This window comes from Talaromyces proteolyticus, assembly GCF_021365285.1.
Source record: "Talaromyces proteolyticus strain PMI_201 chromosome Unknown BGW36scaffold_11, whole genome shotgun sequence".
In the NCBI taxonomy this organism is placed as follows: domain Eukaryota; kingdom Fungi; phylum Ascomycota; class Eurotiomycetes; order Eurotiales; family Trichocomaceae; genus Talaromyces; species Talaromyces proteolyticus.
In genome coordinates this window covers 771,248-784,735 of record NW_025764287.1, presented here as the reverse complement: position 1 = coordinate 784,735, position 13,488 = coordinate 771,248, and the positions used below count along the sequence as shown (strand labels likewise).

At 45.5% G+C, this 13,488-nt stretch overlaps 4 protein-coding genes across 4 annotated transcripts; 2 read left to right on the top strand and 2 right to left on the bottom strand.

Moving 5' to 3' along the window:
* Positions 1 to 115: 115 nt before the first annotated feature.
* Positions 116 to 924, bottom strand: BGW36DRAFT_386903 (acetyltransferase). Its single transcript, XM_046217058.1, has one exon. The coding sequence runs from the start codon at positions 780 to 782 to the stop codon at positions 243 to 245; it is 540 nt and encodes a 179-aa protein (XP_046068070.1). The 5' UTR covers positions 783 to 924; the 3' UTR covers positions 116 to 242.
* Positions 925 to 1,650: 726 nt separating this feature from the next.
* On the bottom strand, positions 1,651 to 3,672 carry BGW36DRAFT_41129 (nuclear distribution protein nudF 1). The gene is made up of 3 exons (XM_046219166.1): positions 3,515 to 3,672; positions 3,282 to 3,450; positions 1,651 to 3,193 (listed from the first exon to the last, which is right to left on the bottom strand). The coding sequence occupies exons 1-3, from the start codon at positions 3,550 to 3,552 to the stop codon at positions 2,021 to 2,023; spliced, it is 1,380 nt and encodes a 459-aa protein (XP_046068069.1). The 5' UTR covers positions 3,553 to 3,672; the 3' UTR covers positions 1,651 to 2,020.
* A 987-nt stretch (positions 3,673 to 4,659) lies between these two features.
* On the top strand, positions 4,660 to 9,603 carry BGW36DRAFT_304391 (kinesin family protein; the record flags this gene model as incomplete). The annotated part of the gene is made up of 2 exons (XM_046211963.1): positions 4,660 to 4,723; positions 4,796 to 9,603. The coding sequence occupies 2 exons, from the start codon at positions 4,660 to 4,662 to the stop codon at positions 9,601 to 9,603; spliced, it is 4,872 nt and encodes a 1,623-aa protein (XP_046068068.1).
* A 1,177-nt stretch (positions 9,604 to 10,780) lies between these two features.
* BGW36DRAFT_386899 (fungal-specific transcription factor domain-containing protein) lies at positions 10,781 to 13,486 on the top strand. The gene is made up of 4 exons (XM_046217057.1): positions 10,781 to 11,254; positions 11,321 to 11,351; positions 11,477 to 11,959; positions 12,014 to 13,486. The coding sequence occupies exons 1-4, from the start codon at positions 10,911 to 10,913 to the stop codon at positions 13,262 to 13,264; spliced, it is 2,109 nt and encodes a 702-aa protein (XP_046068067.1). The 5' UTR covers positions 10,781 to 10,910; the 3' UTR covers positions 13,265 to 13,486.
* Positions 13,487 to 13,488: the final 2 nt, after the last annotated feature.

The following is a 13,488-nucleotide window of genomic DNA, read 5'->3' as shown; positions in this document are numbered from 1 at the left end:
TCTGACGAATAAAACATTCGGTCTCCTTAGTATACATACAGATAAAAGAAGGATTTTGGATATAAATTAATTTATTACATATCGTCAAGAACGCGAGATAGTAATTAAGAAAGATATCGATTAAATTTATAAGTCTAAGATGTGATGGGTGAAAGCCGAGACATCAATTGATCTCATAATTCGATAGCATGCTTTTCGCTTCCAATATCAACCATCCAGCCTCGTATGACTCGAATGTCGTATCACTCCTCAGTCCTTATAGGTATCACAAGCTGCCAGGTTTCGCCGAATAGTTTCACCCCAAAAGTTTCATGTTCCTCCATCTGGACCATTTCAAAACCTTCACTCTGATAAATATACCTTGCCGAGGTGAGTACGCTATTCGTCCAAAGCACCACTCGCTCATAGCCTGCCTCTTGAGCAAACCGAACACACTGTCGCACCAACCCCCTCCCAACACCCAAACCACGCGCACTTGGTTCGACAAGGAGAAGGCGAAGCTTGGCTGTACGACTCCGTTCTCTGTCATTCACTAGCATGACACAACCCAGGAATTCGCCACCGTTGTTACTCTCGGCAATCCAGCATTTTTCTAGATCCCCATCATAGTGGTCGATGAAATCCGCGGTTACGCGGGCTACAAGGGCCTCGAAACGCTCGTCCCAACCGTACTCGGTGGCGTATAAAACCCCGTGTCGATGTGTAATCCATCCCATGTCACCAGGGCGATGAGTTCGGAGAGAAAAGCCTGCTGGTTTGCTGGGTTGTTCACCGTCTTTCATAATTTTGGTAGATGTATGATATAAGTACTAGATGCCAATTGACGCCGAAACACCGATTTATGAGAATCTTTTGCGTAAAAACTTTCGTAAGTACAGACTATCAAAGGATTTATGACATGTACTTCAAAGACTACACATGTTTATGGATCGTTTTTAAGCAATCTGTTGTTAAGAGTGAGTTAGATTAGGGTTATCATGTCATCGAAAGGGCGTGGCTTATGTAAACCATTTCCGATTCTGGAACTATTTTTGCCATGCAATAAGAAAGCGGGATGGTGCATTTAAAGTCGACTGAAGATATACATCTACTGAGTATGTGATTTAGACTATGCAAAGGGATAGTGTAGTACTAAGACTGGATAGACTTCTATGTTCATAGGTTTGGTTGTATTTGAATTACTCGAAATATACCGAGACTCGCCGAATTGTACATTACTTAAGAGACATGTATAGGTCGAGCTTTCATTCCTCATTGTTCAAGTTTTATGACAAATCATGATCTATGTAAACTATCAAATGGTAGGTAGAGATGAGGACAAATACCACGTGTTTACCTTCTCCAATAGCCAGTGCCTCATCGATACTGGGCATGCAAGTTTTTACATACTCATGCGGGACTAAAGGCTATATTCTAGAGGCCAGACGAAGATGAATGCCGTTTCATTTGTAAATATCTACAAGCTGGCGAGACAATAGCCTATCAGCTGCTGAAGACAGAGAATCAATTCCATGATTTAGAATGTCTCTATACTTCATTCATCTATAATCCTGGATTTATGAATCCACGGAAATAATCCTGAAATGCTAGCAAAATACCCATAATCTAATATGGATATATTAGCTGCGTTAGGTCAAATATGCCACATTCTGAATTCATATACTGATATCTTGAGAAAGAATATCAACGCAGCATGGCCTGACCTAAGTCTATGTCCTAAAAACCCCCCTCAGTAGGATTTTGAAGGATATGAAGGGCTTGAGAATTTCTTGCTGCCTATCACAAGATGGGGCTTAAGACGCGGAGAGAGTGGTATTAACAAAGGCGTGGATACACCAGGGCCAAATAATTTCCAAGCCAAAACTCTTTTAGGCAAGAAAGCTCAAGTGAACCGTGCTAGTGTGCAAAGGTTCACCATATCGTGAGTATTCAAAAAAGACTTGGCGTCTCTATCGCACCGATAGTATGAGGGGTCTGCAATTCTCCCCGGCTGGTGTAGGATCGACCGAATATAGGGATCTCAGCTTGCAAAAATTTTCATCGTCTCGTCCACGCTTCCTGTAGCGATTACACAGCGAATTTGCACATTAGCGGCGTTATCGCCTGCTGTTTTGCTTGCCAGAGTACCGTTGCTTTCTGCAGCCTGTCCATCAGCAGCAGGTTGTGCGTCCTTCACGATTCCTGGAGCCCACTTCAGACAGGTGATAAAGCGGCCATGGGCGTCGCTGAGTGTTTTTACGCATTTGCCATCCTGGCTCAAGTCCCAACACCGCAGCGTTCTGTCATCTGACACGGAGAGAAGATATTTGCCTCCAGGGTGAAAAAGAATCGCCCGGACCCAATTATCATGCCCTACTAATGTCATGAGGCAAGTTCCGCGAGCATCCCAAACCTTTATAGTTTTGTCTCGGGATCCAGTCGCCATGAATTCGACTGCGTTTCGTGTGGTCGAGTTTTTCTTTAGTCCAGCCATCTGAGCAAGATACTGGTACGTGGTAGCAGGAGCAATTGCGCAACATTCAATAACGTGATCATGTCCCACCATGGTCAACTTGCTGTCTGGGTTCATCAAATTGGAGATATCCCATAGCCGAGCGCTCATATCATCACCAGTAGAAAGGAGAAAATTTCCATCAAACGATGGACAAACGTCTCGCACCCAGGCACTGTGGCCTTGTATAGCCTTAACGCAAAACCCAGTAGTTGAATCCCATATCCTGAGATCTTTGTCTCTGCTTGCGCTAGCAAGCAAATTTCCACCAGGTATAAAACGAACAGCGCTGATGCTGTGGTCATGGCCGACCAAGGTGCGAATATTTTTATAACCGTCTGCCGGGTCCCAAAGCTTAATGGACAGATCGGAGCTGCAAGATGCTAATATAATGCTACCCTGTGCCCCGCCGTAGTCCACATCCAGAACTGCTCTCGTGTGACCTTTTAGAGTCCTTTCTAATTCTCCAAGTTCCCAGTCCCATACTTTGATCATGCAATCGTCAGAACCGGAGGCAATAGAGGAAAATTTTGGATGAAAAGCAAGACAGTTTATTGTGCTGCGGTGTGATTCGAGCGTATAGCGAGCGGGTAGTGTAGGAAGCCAAGAAGCTGGATCTTTATTGCGCTTGGAGGCCGTGGTAAGCGATGCGTTGTCGAGTTCAGACTGTAATGCCGCATTGTGTGACTCGAGGTCCATTATCTGTAATAAAAGCGCTAGTCAGACATACACTCAATATTTATAGATGGAGGGGCAGGAGTAGTAAATAAGGATGCTGCCGAATACTTGCCTTTCTTTGTAAACGAGCAATACTAGTCCACTTCTTCTCCAGTAATGTTTCATATTTTTTCATTGTAGCGGAGTCGAAGGCCTCTTCGGACAGCTTTAGCTCTGCCCTGAGTGCAGCTGCAGCATTAGGCAAATCATTGGCGGATAGGTATGCTATTATTGATTTATGCCTTGTGGACTCGTTAGCTTTATCCCGAGTCATTGCTGGAGACCAGTCGCATTGCATATACGCACAGCTCTTCGGCTTGTCGATTCGCCAATATAGGACTCATGATAGGAGTGGAATCTTGGCCCTGGCCAAGAACAAGAGTGTGATGTCGATGTCGAAGCCTAATCTGCCAATCGGTGCAAAATAGCCACTCGGGCTTTCGAGAGAACAGGGATTAACCCAAGACAAAGCGCTTCGCAAGAGTGGGAAAGGGGTTTCCGTTTCAGCAGGGTGCTAGACATCAAGCGCGAGTCCCGATGCGGTGCTTCAGGGGCTAATCTGGAGGTGCGGAGAGTTAGGCATGCATGGAGGTGATCATTAGCGAGAATTGTCACTTCCGCGGCATCGTCAATAATGTTGGTGATGTGGTTGTAAACAAGACTAGGAGGCCGGCGGAAGGGTTTTTCCCTGCGCCGAAGCCCATGCTGTGTCCAATCACATCGCTGCAAGCACGTCTCCTAGTCTTTCTGAGTGGGATCCGGGCAGTACTTGGGGTATCTATTAGTCTTATGCCCTGTAAATCCTCCCCCAGCCACGAGCTGACGCAGCATGCAAGGACTGACATCGGTTTCCCATCGTGGGCTGCAGGAATGTGTCAAGCGACGCCTGTCAGCTGTCGATGCCTCAGGCTGTAGCAGCAATAATATTTCTCCATTCCGGGCCGAGGACCCACTTGCACGGGCGGGATGGAGCTAGGCACTAGACCAGATTTGGATGTAGTCTGTGTGGCTCGTTCCGTTGTTCCTGGGCAGGCAAACAAGATGCAGATTGTGCACAACGCGGTTGTCGTTGCGAGAAACAGCTAGCCAGACGCTGAAACCCCAAAAGACAGCTACAGAACGTATAGTGCGACCGCTGACACGCGATATACTTCTGCCGGTGCCGGTCCAAAACGGATAGGATATTGTTTATCCCGCATGGCGGTGTATCTTGTTTAGATGAACGTCAAGCAACGCGGGGAATCAGTGCAGCAACTCCGACCAAGCTCAATATCGGGGACAACAGCCGTGAACCAGAACTGCGTGCTTCTTATCTCTTTGCGACACCTGTCGCGGGCTTCCGCGGCACCTCTGCCGATTCGGTAGTTCTGCGATAATCCGATTCTGGGAGGGACGCAGGATCCCGAATACTCATTTTGGGAGGTTTTGATTGATTGAGTATATTTTTAGCCATGGCTCCAGGCGGTGGTGGAAACATCAAGGTGGTGGTGAGAGTGCGGCCGTTCAACAGTCGAGGTGAGATTTAGTTATTCTTCTTGACGAAATAATCAACCAAGCCTGAGAACTAATTCACTGCCTGTCTTCTAGAAATTGACAGAGGTGCAAAATGTATCGTCAAAATGTCTGGGAACCAGACCGTCCTTGCGCTGCCTCCTGGCGCCGAAGAGAAGCTTCGCAAAGGTGGCTCGAAGGGCGCGGTTGATGGTCCCAAGATATTTGCTTTCGATAGGTCATATTGGTCGTTTGATAAGGGTTCCTCGAATTATGCTGGTCAAAATAATTTATTTGATGATCTTGGAATACCACTGCTTGAAAATGCGTTCGAAGGTTACAACAATTGTATTTTTGCCTATGGTCAGACTGGTTCGGGAAAGTCGTATTCCATGATGGGTTATGGCAAAGAACATGGTATTATACCGAATATTTGCCAAGATATGTTCAAAAGAATTACGGCCATACAGCAAGATAAGAATTTGATCTGTACCGTCGAAGTGTCGTATTTGGAAATTTACAATGAGCGTGTTCGCGATTTGCTCAACCCTGCGAATAAAGGAAACCTCAAAGTTCGAGAGCATCCATCTACTGGTCCTTATGTCGAAGATCTTGCCAAACTGGTTGTCCGCTCATTCCAAGAAATCGAAAACCTGATGGACGAAGGAAACAAAGCTAGAACTGTCGCTGCAACCAATATGAACGAGACATCCAGTCGTTCTCACGCTGTCTTTACGCTTACTCTAACACAGAAGAGACACGATGCTGAAACAAGTATGGACACCGAGAAGGTTGCTAAAATCAGTTTGGTCGATTTGGCAGGTTCCGAAAGAGCAACATCGACTGGTGCGACAGGTGCTCGTCTTAAAGAAGGAGCGGAAATCAATCGTTCGCTTTCGACCTTGGGACGTGTTATTGCAGCTTTGGCGGATCTCTCATCCGGAAAAGGAAAGAAAGGAACACTGGTACCATATCGGGATTCAGTTCTAACATGGCTATTGAAAGACTCGCTCGGTGGTAACTCAATGACGGCGATGATTGCGGCCATTTCGCCTGCAGATATCAACTTTGAAGAAACTCTTTCCACATTGAGATACGCTGATTCAGCCAAGCGCATCAAGAATCATGCTGTGGTCAACGAGGATCCAAATGCTCGTATGATACGTGAGTTGAAGGAAGAGTTAGCTCAGCTGCGAAGCAAGCTGGGCGGTGGTGTCGGTGCATTGTCGGCAGCTGGAGGCGCTCAAATGGAAGAATCCTATCCTCCCGATACACCTTTAGAAAAGCAAATGGTCTCTATCCAACAGCCGGATGGCTCGATCAAGAAGGTCAGCAAGGCCGAAATTGTTGAACAGCTCAATCAAAGCGAGAAACTATACAATGATCTTAATCAAACATGGGAAGAGAAGCTGGCGAAAACAGAGGAGATTCAGAAAGAACGGGAGGCTGCACTGGAAGAACTTGGAATTAGCATCGAGAAGGGGTTCATAGGTTTAAGTACTCCGAAGAAGATGCCTCATTTGGTCAATCTGAGCGATGATCCTCTCCTGACAGAATGTCTCGTGTATAACATTAAACCTGGCCAAACAAGGGTGGGAAATGTTGACCAGGAGAACCAGGAGAGCGAGGCCGAAATACGACTTAACGGTTCAAAGATTCAACAAAACCACTGTACGTTTGAGAACGTCGATAATGTGGTGACGCTTATTCCAGGGGAAGGTGCCGCGGTAATGATTAACGGTCTTCGTATTGAAAAGCCAACGCGTCTCCGAAGTGGTTGCCGAGTTATCTTAGGTGATTTTCATATTTTCAGGTTCAATCACCCGGATGAAGCTCGTGCAGAACGAGTAGAGCAAAGCCTTCTACGCCATTCCATCACAACAAGCCAACTAGGATCGCCAGCACCCAACAAGACTCATGACCGTACCCTGAGCAAAGCTGGTTTGGAAATTGATGATTCAAGTAGATCTGGTTCTCCTCTACCCAATCGAAGTGGAAGGGACTCAGATTGGTTTTATGCGCGTAGAGAAGCCGCGAGCGCAATCCTAGGCCCTGACCAGAAGATTTCCGATCTTAATGACGATGAATTGGACGCTCTTTTTGATGATGTCCAAAAGGCTCGTGCGGTTCGCCGTGGCTTGCTTGAAAACGAAGAGGATTCTGACTCGCTCAGCTCATTTCCCGTGCGGGACAAATACATGTCAAATGGAACAATCGATAATTTCTCTCTTGATACTGCGATAACCATGCCAGGTACTCCTGGTCAAATTGATGAAGAGGAAGGTGACTCCACGCTACAAGCAGCCCGAGATGATATGCAGCGTCAGTTGGACAAACAGAAAGGCGAATTCCAAGAGAAGCTGAAAGCAGACGCATCTCATGCAGATGTTGAAGAACTACGGCAGCAGAGAACTCACATGGAGGAAGCCTTGCAGACTGCTAAGGCAGAATTCGAGCAGCAACTTAAGATACAAAAGGAGCAGTATGAGGCTCACATCAAAGAGATGGGTCATCCTGTTCCGAAAATCCTAGAAAATGGCTTCGCCAAGCTTGAACCCCAGGAGATTGAAGTTGCCAAGTCAGTTGTAAATCACTGGTCTAAACGAAACTACGTCCGCATGGCCGAGTCGATCCTACAGCATGCTTCGTTGTTGAAGGAAGCTCAAGTCATGAGCCAAATCATGGATAAAAATGTCGTCTTCCAATTTGCAATTGTTGACGAAGGACATACCATGGTGTCATCTTACGACTTGGTTCTCAACGGCATTTCTGGAGAAGACGATGATGCATTGGACGAAGAAAAAAAGCCTTGCGTCGGAGTACGCGTAATCGATTTCAAGCATTCTGTCATCAATCTCTGGTCGGTTGAAAAACTTCAAAAACGAGTACAATCTATGCGTCAAATACACCAATACATTGACCGACCTGACTACATCCAACATTTCAAGCTTGAGAATCCGTTTTCGGAAACGTGTCCAGCTCAATATTCTTTGGTCGGTGATGCCGATATTCCTTTGACTGCCGTCTTCGAGACTCGTGTTCAGGATTTCTCTGTCGAAGTGGTCTCTCCTTACACCCAAAGTGTGGTTGGAATTATTCGATTGTCCCTCGAGCCATCATCAGCACAGGCTCCTTCTTCCACCCTTAAGTTCAACGTGGTGATGCGTGATATGGCCGGATTTGCAGAACGCGAAGGAACGGAAGTACACGCCCAGCTTTTTGTGCCTGGTGTGTCTGAAGAAGGTGGTGCTACAACGACTCAGATTATTAGTGGTTTTGATGAAAATCCAATTCGTTTTGAGAGTGTGCATAGTATGAGCTTACCGCTATCAAGCCCTCGGACTGCTTCGTTGAAAGTCTGCATATATGGGAAGGTCACATCTATGCATCTTGACAAATTACTTAGTTGGGATGGCATGCGTGACTCTTCCGAGATACCACCCCCTTCAAAACGCAAGGCGCCTCGTATTGCAGAAACTGAATTTTACTCAGAAGAACGCCATGACGTTTTTTCACGCATTCAGATACTAGAGTTGGCCGAAACTGGCGATTACCTGCCCGTTGAAGTCGTTCAGAATAACAGCATGGATGCAGGTACCTATCAGCTACATCAAGGTTTGCAACGACGAGTTGCTATACATCTTACACATAGTTCTACTCAGAACTTTCCTTGGGAGGATATAAACAATCTTCGGGTCGGCTCGGTTCGCTTGCTGGATCCATGGGGCAAGATACCGGACCAAGATTTCAAAACACCTGACATACCACTGCGGCTCATACAAGAACCCATGATCAAGGATAATGCCGATGGAACATCGAATGTAACGATCATCGGACAATGGGATTCTAGTCTCCACGGTTCGCTCTTACTGGACCGCACTACTGCCGATAAATATCGAGTGCAGGTTTCTCTGCGGTGGGATCTGGTGTCATCTCGTGTGCATGACCCTATTACGTTTGAGCTAGATCAAACCTTGGTGATCCTTGGACGCACTTATGTTCGTCACCAGTCGATTCTCAAACAGCTTTGGAGCCAGACGCGTATAGTGCATTCCACTGTTGGCATGTTCTCAGTTGCTATCCGCCCGGTATCAGCTAAACGTGCTGCAGACCTATGGAGGATGAATACCCAGAATGACTACGTGAAAGGCGAGGAATTGTTGACAAGCTGGTCTCCAAGAAAAGTATCACTTGTTCGAGATTTTATCGTATCTCGTAAGCGAAGACAACGTGTAGCCGAACTGGAGGCTGCTCGAGGAGCCTTAGATGCTGAGAGCCTGACGCCTTCCCCTTCGAAAGGCAGTGGTCGCTCAACCCCCTTACGCAACCAGGAGCTTTCAGAGCGGCAGACCAAGCTGGTACAAAAATACCTTGGAATTTGGTCGACAAAAAAAGATCCCACGGAGGTTATTCTTGTGAAAACCAATACCGAGCAACCAACGAATGGTGTTGGCTCATCCAAAGCCCCATCAGCCTTGGATTCTGACAGTTCTTCAGAGCATAGCTCATCTCCACCGCGTTATGTTGCAACAGTCCAAACTCTTACAAAAAATGCAACCGTGGCGAAATCTAGTTACCTTGCTATGCCAGATGACGGCAGCACACAATGGATACGTCGATTTGTTGAACTTCGGGGATCTTACTTGCATATCTACTCTGTTCCTGACGGGGACGAGATTAATACGATTAATTTACGTCACGCACGGGTGGACCACGATCCTGACTTTGCGCGACTCTTTGACGGAACTGGAGCAGGACCAGGTGGACGTCCAAATATATTTGCGGTGTATGGACCGCAAAACACGTTCCTCTTCACGGCGCGGACTGAGGCGCAAAAGGTTGAGTGGATCTTGAAGATTGACCAAAGTTACTTCAGCAACAATGCCCCCAAAAATGGTCGATAGTTCAGGTGGCTATTTCTCTTGTCATTCTATTATTACTCTTGGGTTATTGCTTCATTTGCCTCTTGATCACGAAATATACGAGATACCCCTGCGTCACGACCGGTCGGTTTTCGGCAGATCTAGAACATTTAACTTTGCCACTGTTTTTTCCTTTTTATCTTTTCCCCCTCTTTCTTTTGAGATACCCTGGACGAATTTAGACACATTGTATACTTAATGTCCTTTCTTTTTGTACTACCGGATGGCCACAGTCATATTCATATGAGGGTTGTACATTTTCTAGACGATGTGTAGATAGATAATTAAAGCTACCTCTTTGAGAAAGCATGTTTATAACAGTCAACCAAATTTCAATTTTGAAATTAGAAGCGATCAACGATGAAACATCTTTATCTAGCTATCCAATCCTTACATCAGTGCCAGTAATATCACCGCCAGTGATGTAAAACTTTCCTCGATCGGCACCAAACGAGCTAGAAAACTTTATAGATCGTCCTGCATTGGCATACTCAGCATCCTCTTTTGCGGTCTGGGAGGGAGCCACTTATCTCTGATTCGCTAACGTTGTCTTAAAAGTACAATGAATTGAGGACATACTAGGAGGAAGATTAGTCAGAATCTCTTTACCCATGCCGGCCGCGACGGCTGCAGTGTAACCATGCAATCCATCATTTTTATGAGATTCAGTGTAATCGCATATTCAACGGATAGCAAGACATAGACAGTCATTCATCATGCTAGCAGCTTTGCTCTCAAAGCATACGAACAAGGTTGTCTCTAACGATGGCATTTTTATAACACTGTCCCCGGAGGCGACAAGTCCATAGTGAATTAACGGTAGCTGCGGATTCTGATGTCGATCTCGTTGGACAAGATTTTCTATATCATGATCCTCCGGGTTTGGCTTTTCTGAGGTGTGCGTGCGTAGTCGTAGAGAGTTGTGACTGGGATTAGGCGCTCAACTCAACCCCACAAATGAAGTGGATAAAATAGACTTATCAATTGATAGAATAAGCATATTCTGTAGTTTCAACATTTCGGACTGCAACGTTAAATACTGCTGTCTTTTATCTTGACTGGATGACGCTGACTTCTAAATTCGGTCTAGTGTATGAGGGGTTCAAAGTTGTCTTCGGAAGTGGAAGTATTAATTTCTTTCCCTCAATATCTCATCAGACATGCAATGACCCACGCAAACAACTCTATTTCTAGAAGAAGGAATGTTTCCTCACCATACCATTGGTACCGGAGCCTCTTCATAACTCGACCCAGCCCAGCCTCCACAGCGTCAATAATTGCGCATCGCCATGACCGTGACCAGGGGCCACTCCTGTGCTTTATGCCAGCAACGGAAAATTCGGTGTGACCAGCAAAAACCCTGTGCTAACTGCGTCAAAGCAAAGGTTGATTGTATAGTTGTTCCTCTACAACCCATTCGGAAGAGAGTTAGAAGGCCGCAAGAACGGGATTTACTTCGAAGAATCCAGAAATATGAAGCGTACATGTCTCAACATGGTCTCGACTTTCACTCGATCTTGGACGACGAATATGATAGTGACATCTTCAGTTTAGAGCACGCACTCGAAAACACGAAGACTTCTCCAGATGAAAACAGCCAGAACATCACTTCTCAAGGAGAAGATAGTAGAAAGTAAGCTGTGGTATTTTATATACCCTTTCTTTTCCCTTTAAAAGATGTCGACTAACATCTATCCAGACCTTCAAAATGGTTCCCATATTGTGAAGAGGTATGTATGTTCATAAAATTGGCTTGTTGGCTTATTGCATATTCTTCTTGGATAGGTGGCAACTATCCAGGGCTTTACCATTCCGGTTAAACTTGTAGTTGAACTAACAATGGCGTGCCATCTAGTATCGAACCACCCATGCCATGCTTCATGATTCGTCCGAGGATGAACTAGACAGACCAACTATCCATCACTCCTTCGACATCATGTTTGAAAATACTGATAGTTTCCCATTCGTCGTCGGTGGTTTCCCAGCGCGAATCACAGATGCGCACCCCACAGCCATCCAAACATTTCAGCTGTGGCAAGTCTATTTAAATAATGTCAACCCTCTTCTGAAGATTAGCCACATTCCAACACTTCAGCCATTAATAGTTGAAGCGTGCTCAAACATTTCTAAGATTTCCAAGCCATTGGAAGTTCTCATGTTTGGGATCTACCTCATATCCGTGAATTCCTTGTCCGATGAGGAGATTCGCAGTGGTTTTGGAGAAGAAAAGACTATTCTTCTAGCAAAATATAACCAAGCCATGCAACAGGCTTTAATTAATGCCGGATTTATGAAATCTACAGAGCTCATGGTTCTTCAAGCATACTTGCTATACCTTGTAAGAAATTTATATTCCTGCTGATAGACCATGACATCTGACGCCAATTCAAAGTTCACTCTCGCACGGTATGTTGATCCTAGATCACTCCATTGTTTGATTGGAATTGCGGTCCGTATAGCTACACGCCTTGGTCTGCATCGAGATGGAGCCAAGTTTGGACTGCCTCCATTCGAGGTGGAACAACGAAGACGGCTTTGGTGGCAGATTGTTACCTTAGACAAACGTATAGCTGAGATCACAGGATCTACCACTACTGCCTTGTCTTCAACTGGAATAGATTGCCGATTACCACTGAGGGTAAATGACATGGCTCTACATCCCAATACCAAACAGTCCCCATCCCCGGATAGCGAAGCGACAGAAATGATCTTCAGCCTCACGCGATTTGAAATAACCATAGCATCCAGTGCGAATGGAATTGGATTAAGGCCAGCAATTACTAATAAATTTCAACAAATGTATTCTAGCACATCATCGTCAACCCATGCGAGTACGCCAAGGTCAAGTCATGCAGTTTGCGATGGAGTCGATAAATACTGTGCATATATGGAGTCAATGTATGTTCAAAAGTGTGATTCCGATATTGCCATTCAGTCCTTTACTCTCATGATGACACGGATGTCTCTATGCAATTTCCGTCTTATTGAGTTCATGCTTCGGGGCAACCTATCAACTAACCTAGATGGCCACGAGCGCGATAAATTGTTGTTATGTGCCATTCAAATTCTGGAATATGACAATGTAATCCATACAAACGAGAACCTCCGCGGCTTCCTTTGGTACATGCATTTTCATATGCCTATGATGGGTTATCTCTTTGTGGTCAATGAGCTGCTCCAGCGCACCACGGGCGACCTGTGTGAGCGCGCTTGGAAGGCTCTTTTAAGTAACCACAGTCATCGAGGTTTAAAGCGCAATCTTAGGAGCCCTATGCATATCGACTTTGGGAACAGGCTCATTAGAGCTTGGGATGCTTATAAAGAAGCCCAACGCCAACTCGGAACTGATGTACAAACCCCAGAGCTAGTAACGTTATTACGTCAAAAGTATTCTGAAGAAACCCGAAAAGATGAAACGGCACCAGAGAAAAGGACCGAGGATTCAGCAGCCAAAGACGGTATGATGTGCGACAACAAGTCGATTTTCGCTCATTCTATCGGTGACTTGAATTTGGATTGCGGAGCCGTACATGACCAGCTGGACTGGACACAGCTAACGGAATTTGGTGTATTGGAAGGGTTTGGCGGTGCTGCCGGGCTTTCATTTTCCGATGAATTCTACGATCATACCGGAGGAATGTAATTGATGATGTGTTCTTCATGGGTTTGCATCTCTCTGTAGCTTCTATTATAAAACAATACCTGGATATCCTTGAAAATATTTATTAATTTGAAGTTGAGTTGGATGCATTTTGGATGATGTCGGGACTCGGGAATTAAATTCCGTGCTGTGGGTGAATGTGTTATCGGCTAAAGTTATATAACTTGGCCATGCATACCTTATTTTTGATTTTTCAATCCCCCCTC

Coding starts and splice junctions, on each gene's coding strand:
- BGW36DRAFT_386903 (XM_046217058.1), bottom strand. CDS start 782: ATGAAAGACGGTGAACAACCCAGCAAACCAGCAGGCTTTTCTCTCCGA.
- BGW36DRAFT_41129 (XM_046219166.1), bottom strand. CDS start 3,552: ATGAGTCCTATATTGGCGAATCGACAAGCCGAAGAGCT. Junction 3,451..3,514: donor AATCGACAAGCCGAAGAGCT/GTGCGTATATGC, acceptor CGAGTCCACAAG/GCATAAATCAATAATAGCAT. Junction 3,194..3,281: donor TTGCTCGTTTACAAAGAAAG/GCAAGTATTCGG, acceptor CTTTTATTACAG/ATAATGGACCTCGAGTCACA.
- BGW36DRAFT_386899 (XM_046217057.1), top strand. CDS start 10,911: ATGACCGTGACCAGGGGCCACTCCTGTGCTTTATGCCAGCAACGGAAA. Junction 11,255..11,320: donor CAAGGAGAAGATAGTAGAAA/GTAAGCTGTGGT, acceptor ACATCTATCCAG/ACCTTCAAAATGGTTCCCAT. Junction 11,352..11,476: donor GGTTCCCATATTGTGAAGAG/GTATGTATGTTC, acceptor CGTGCCATCTAG/TATCGAACCACCCATGCCAT.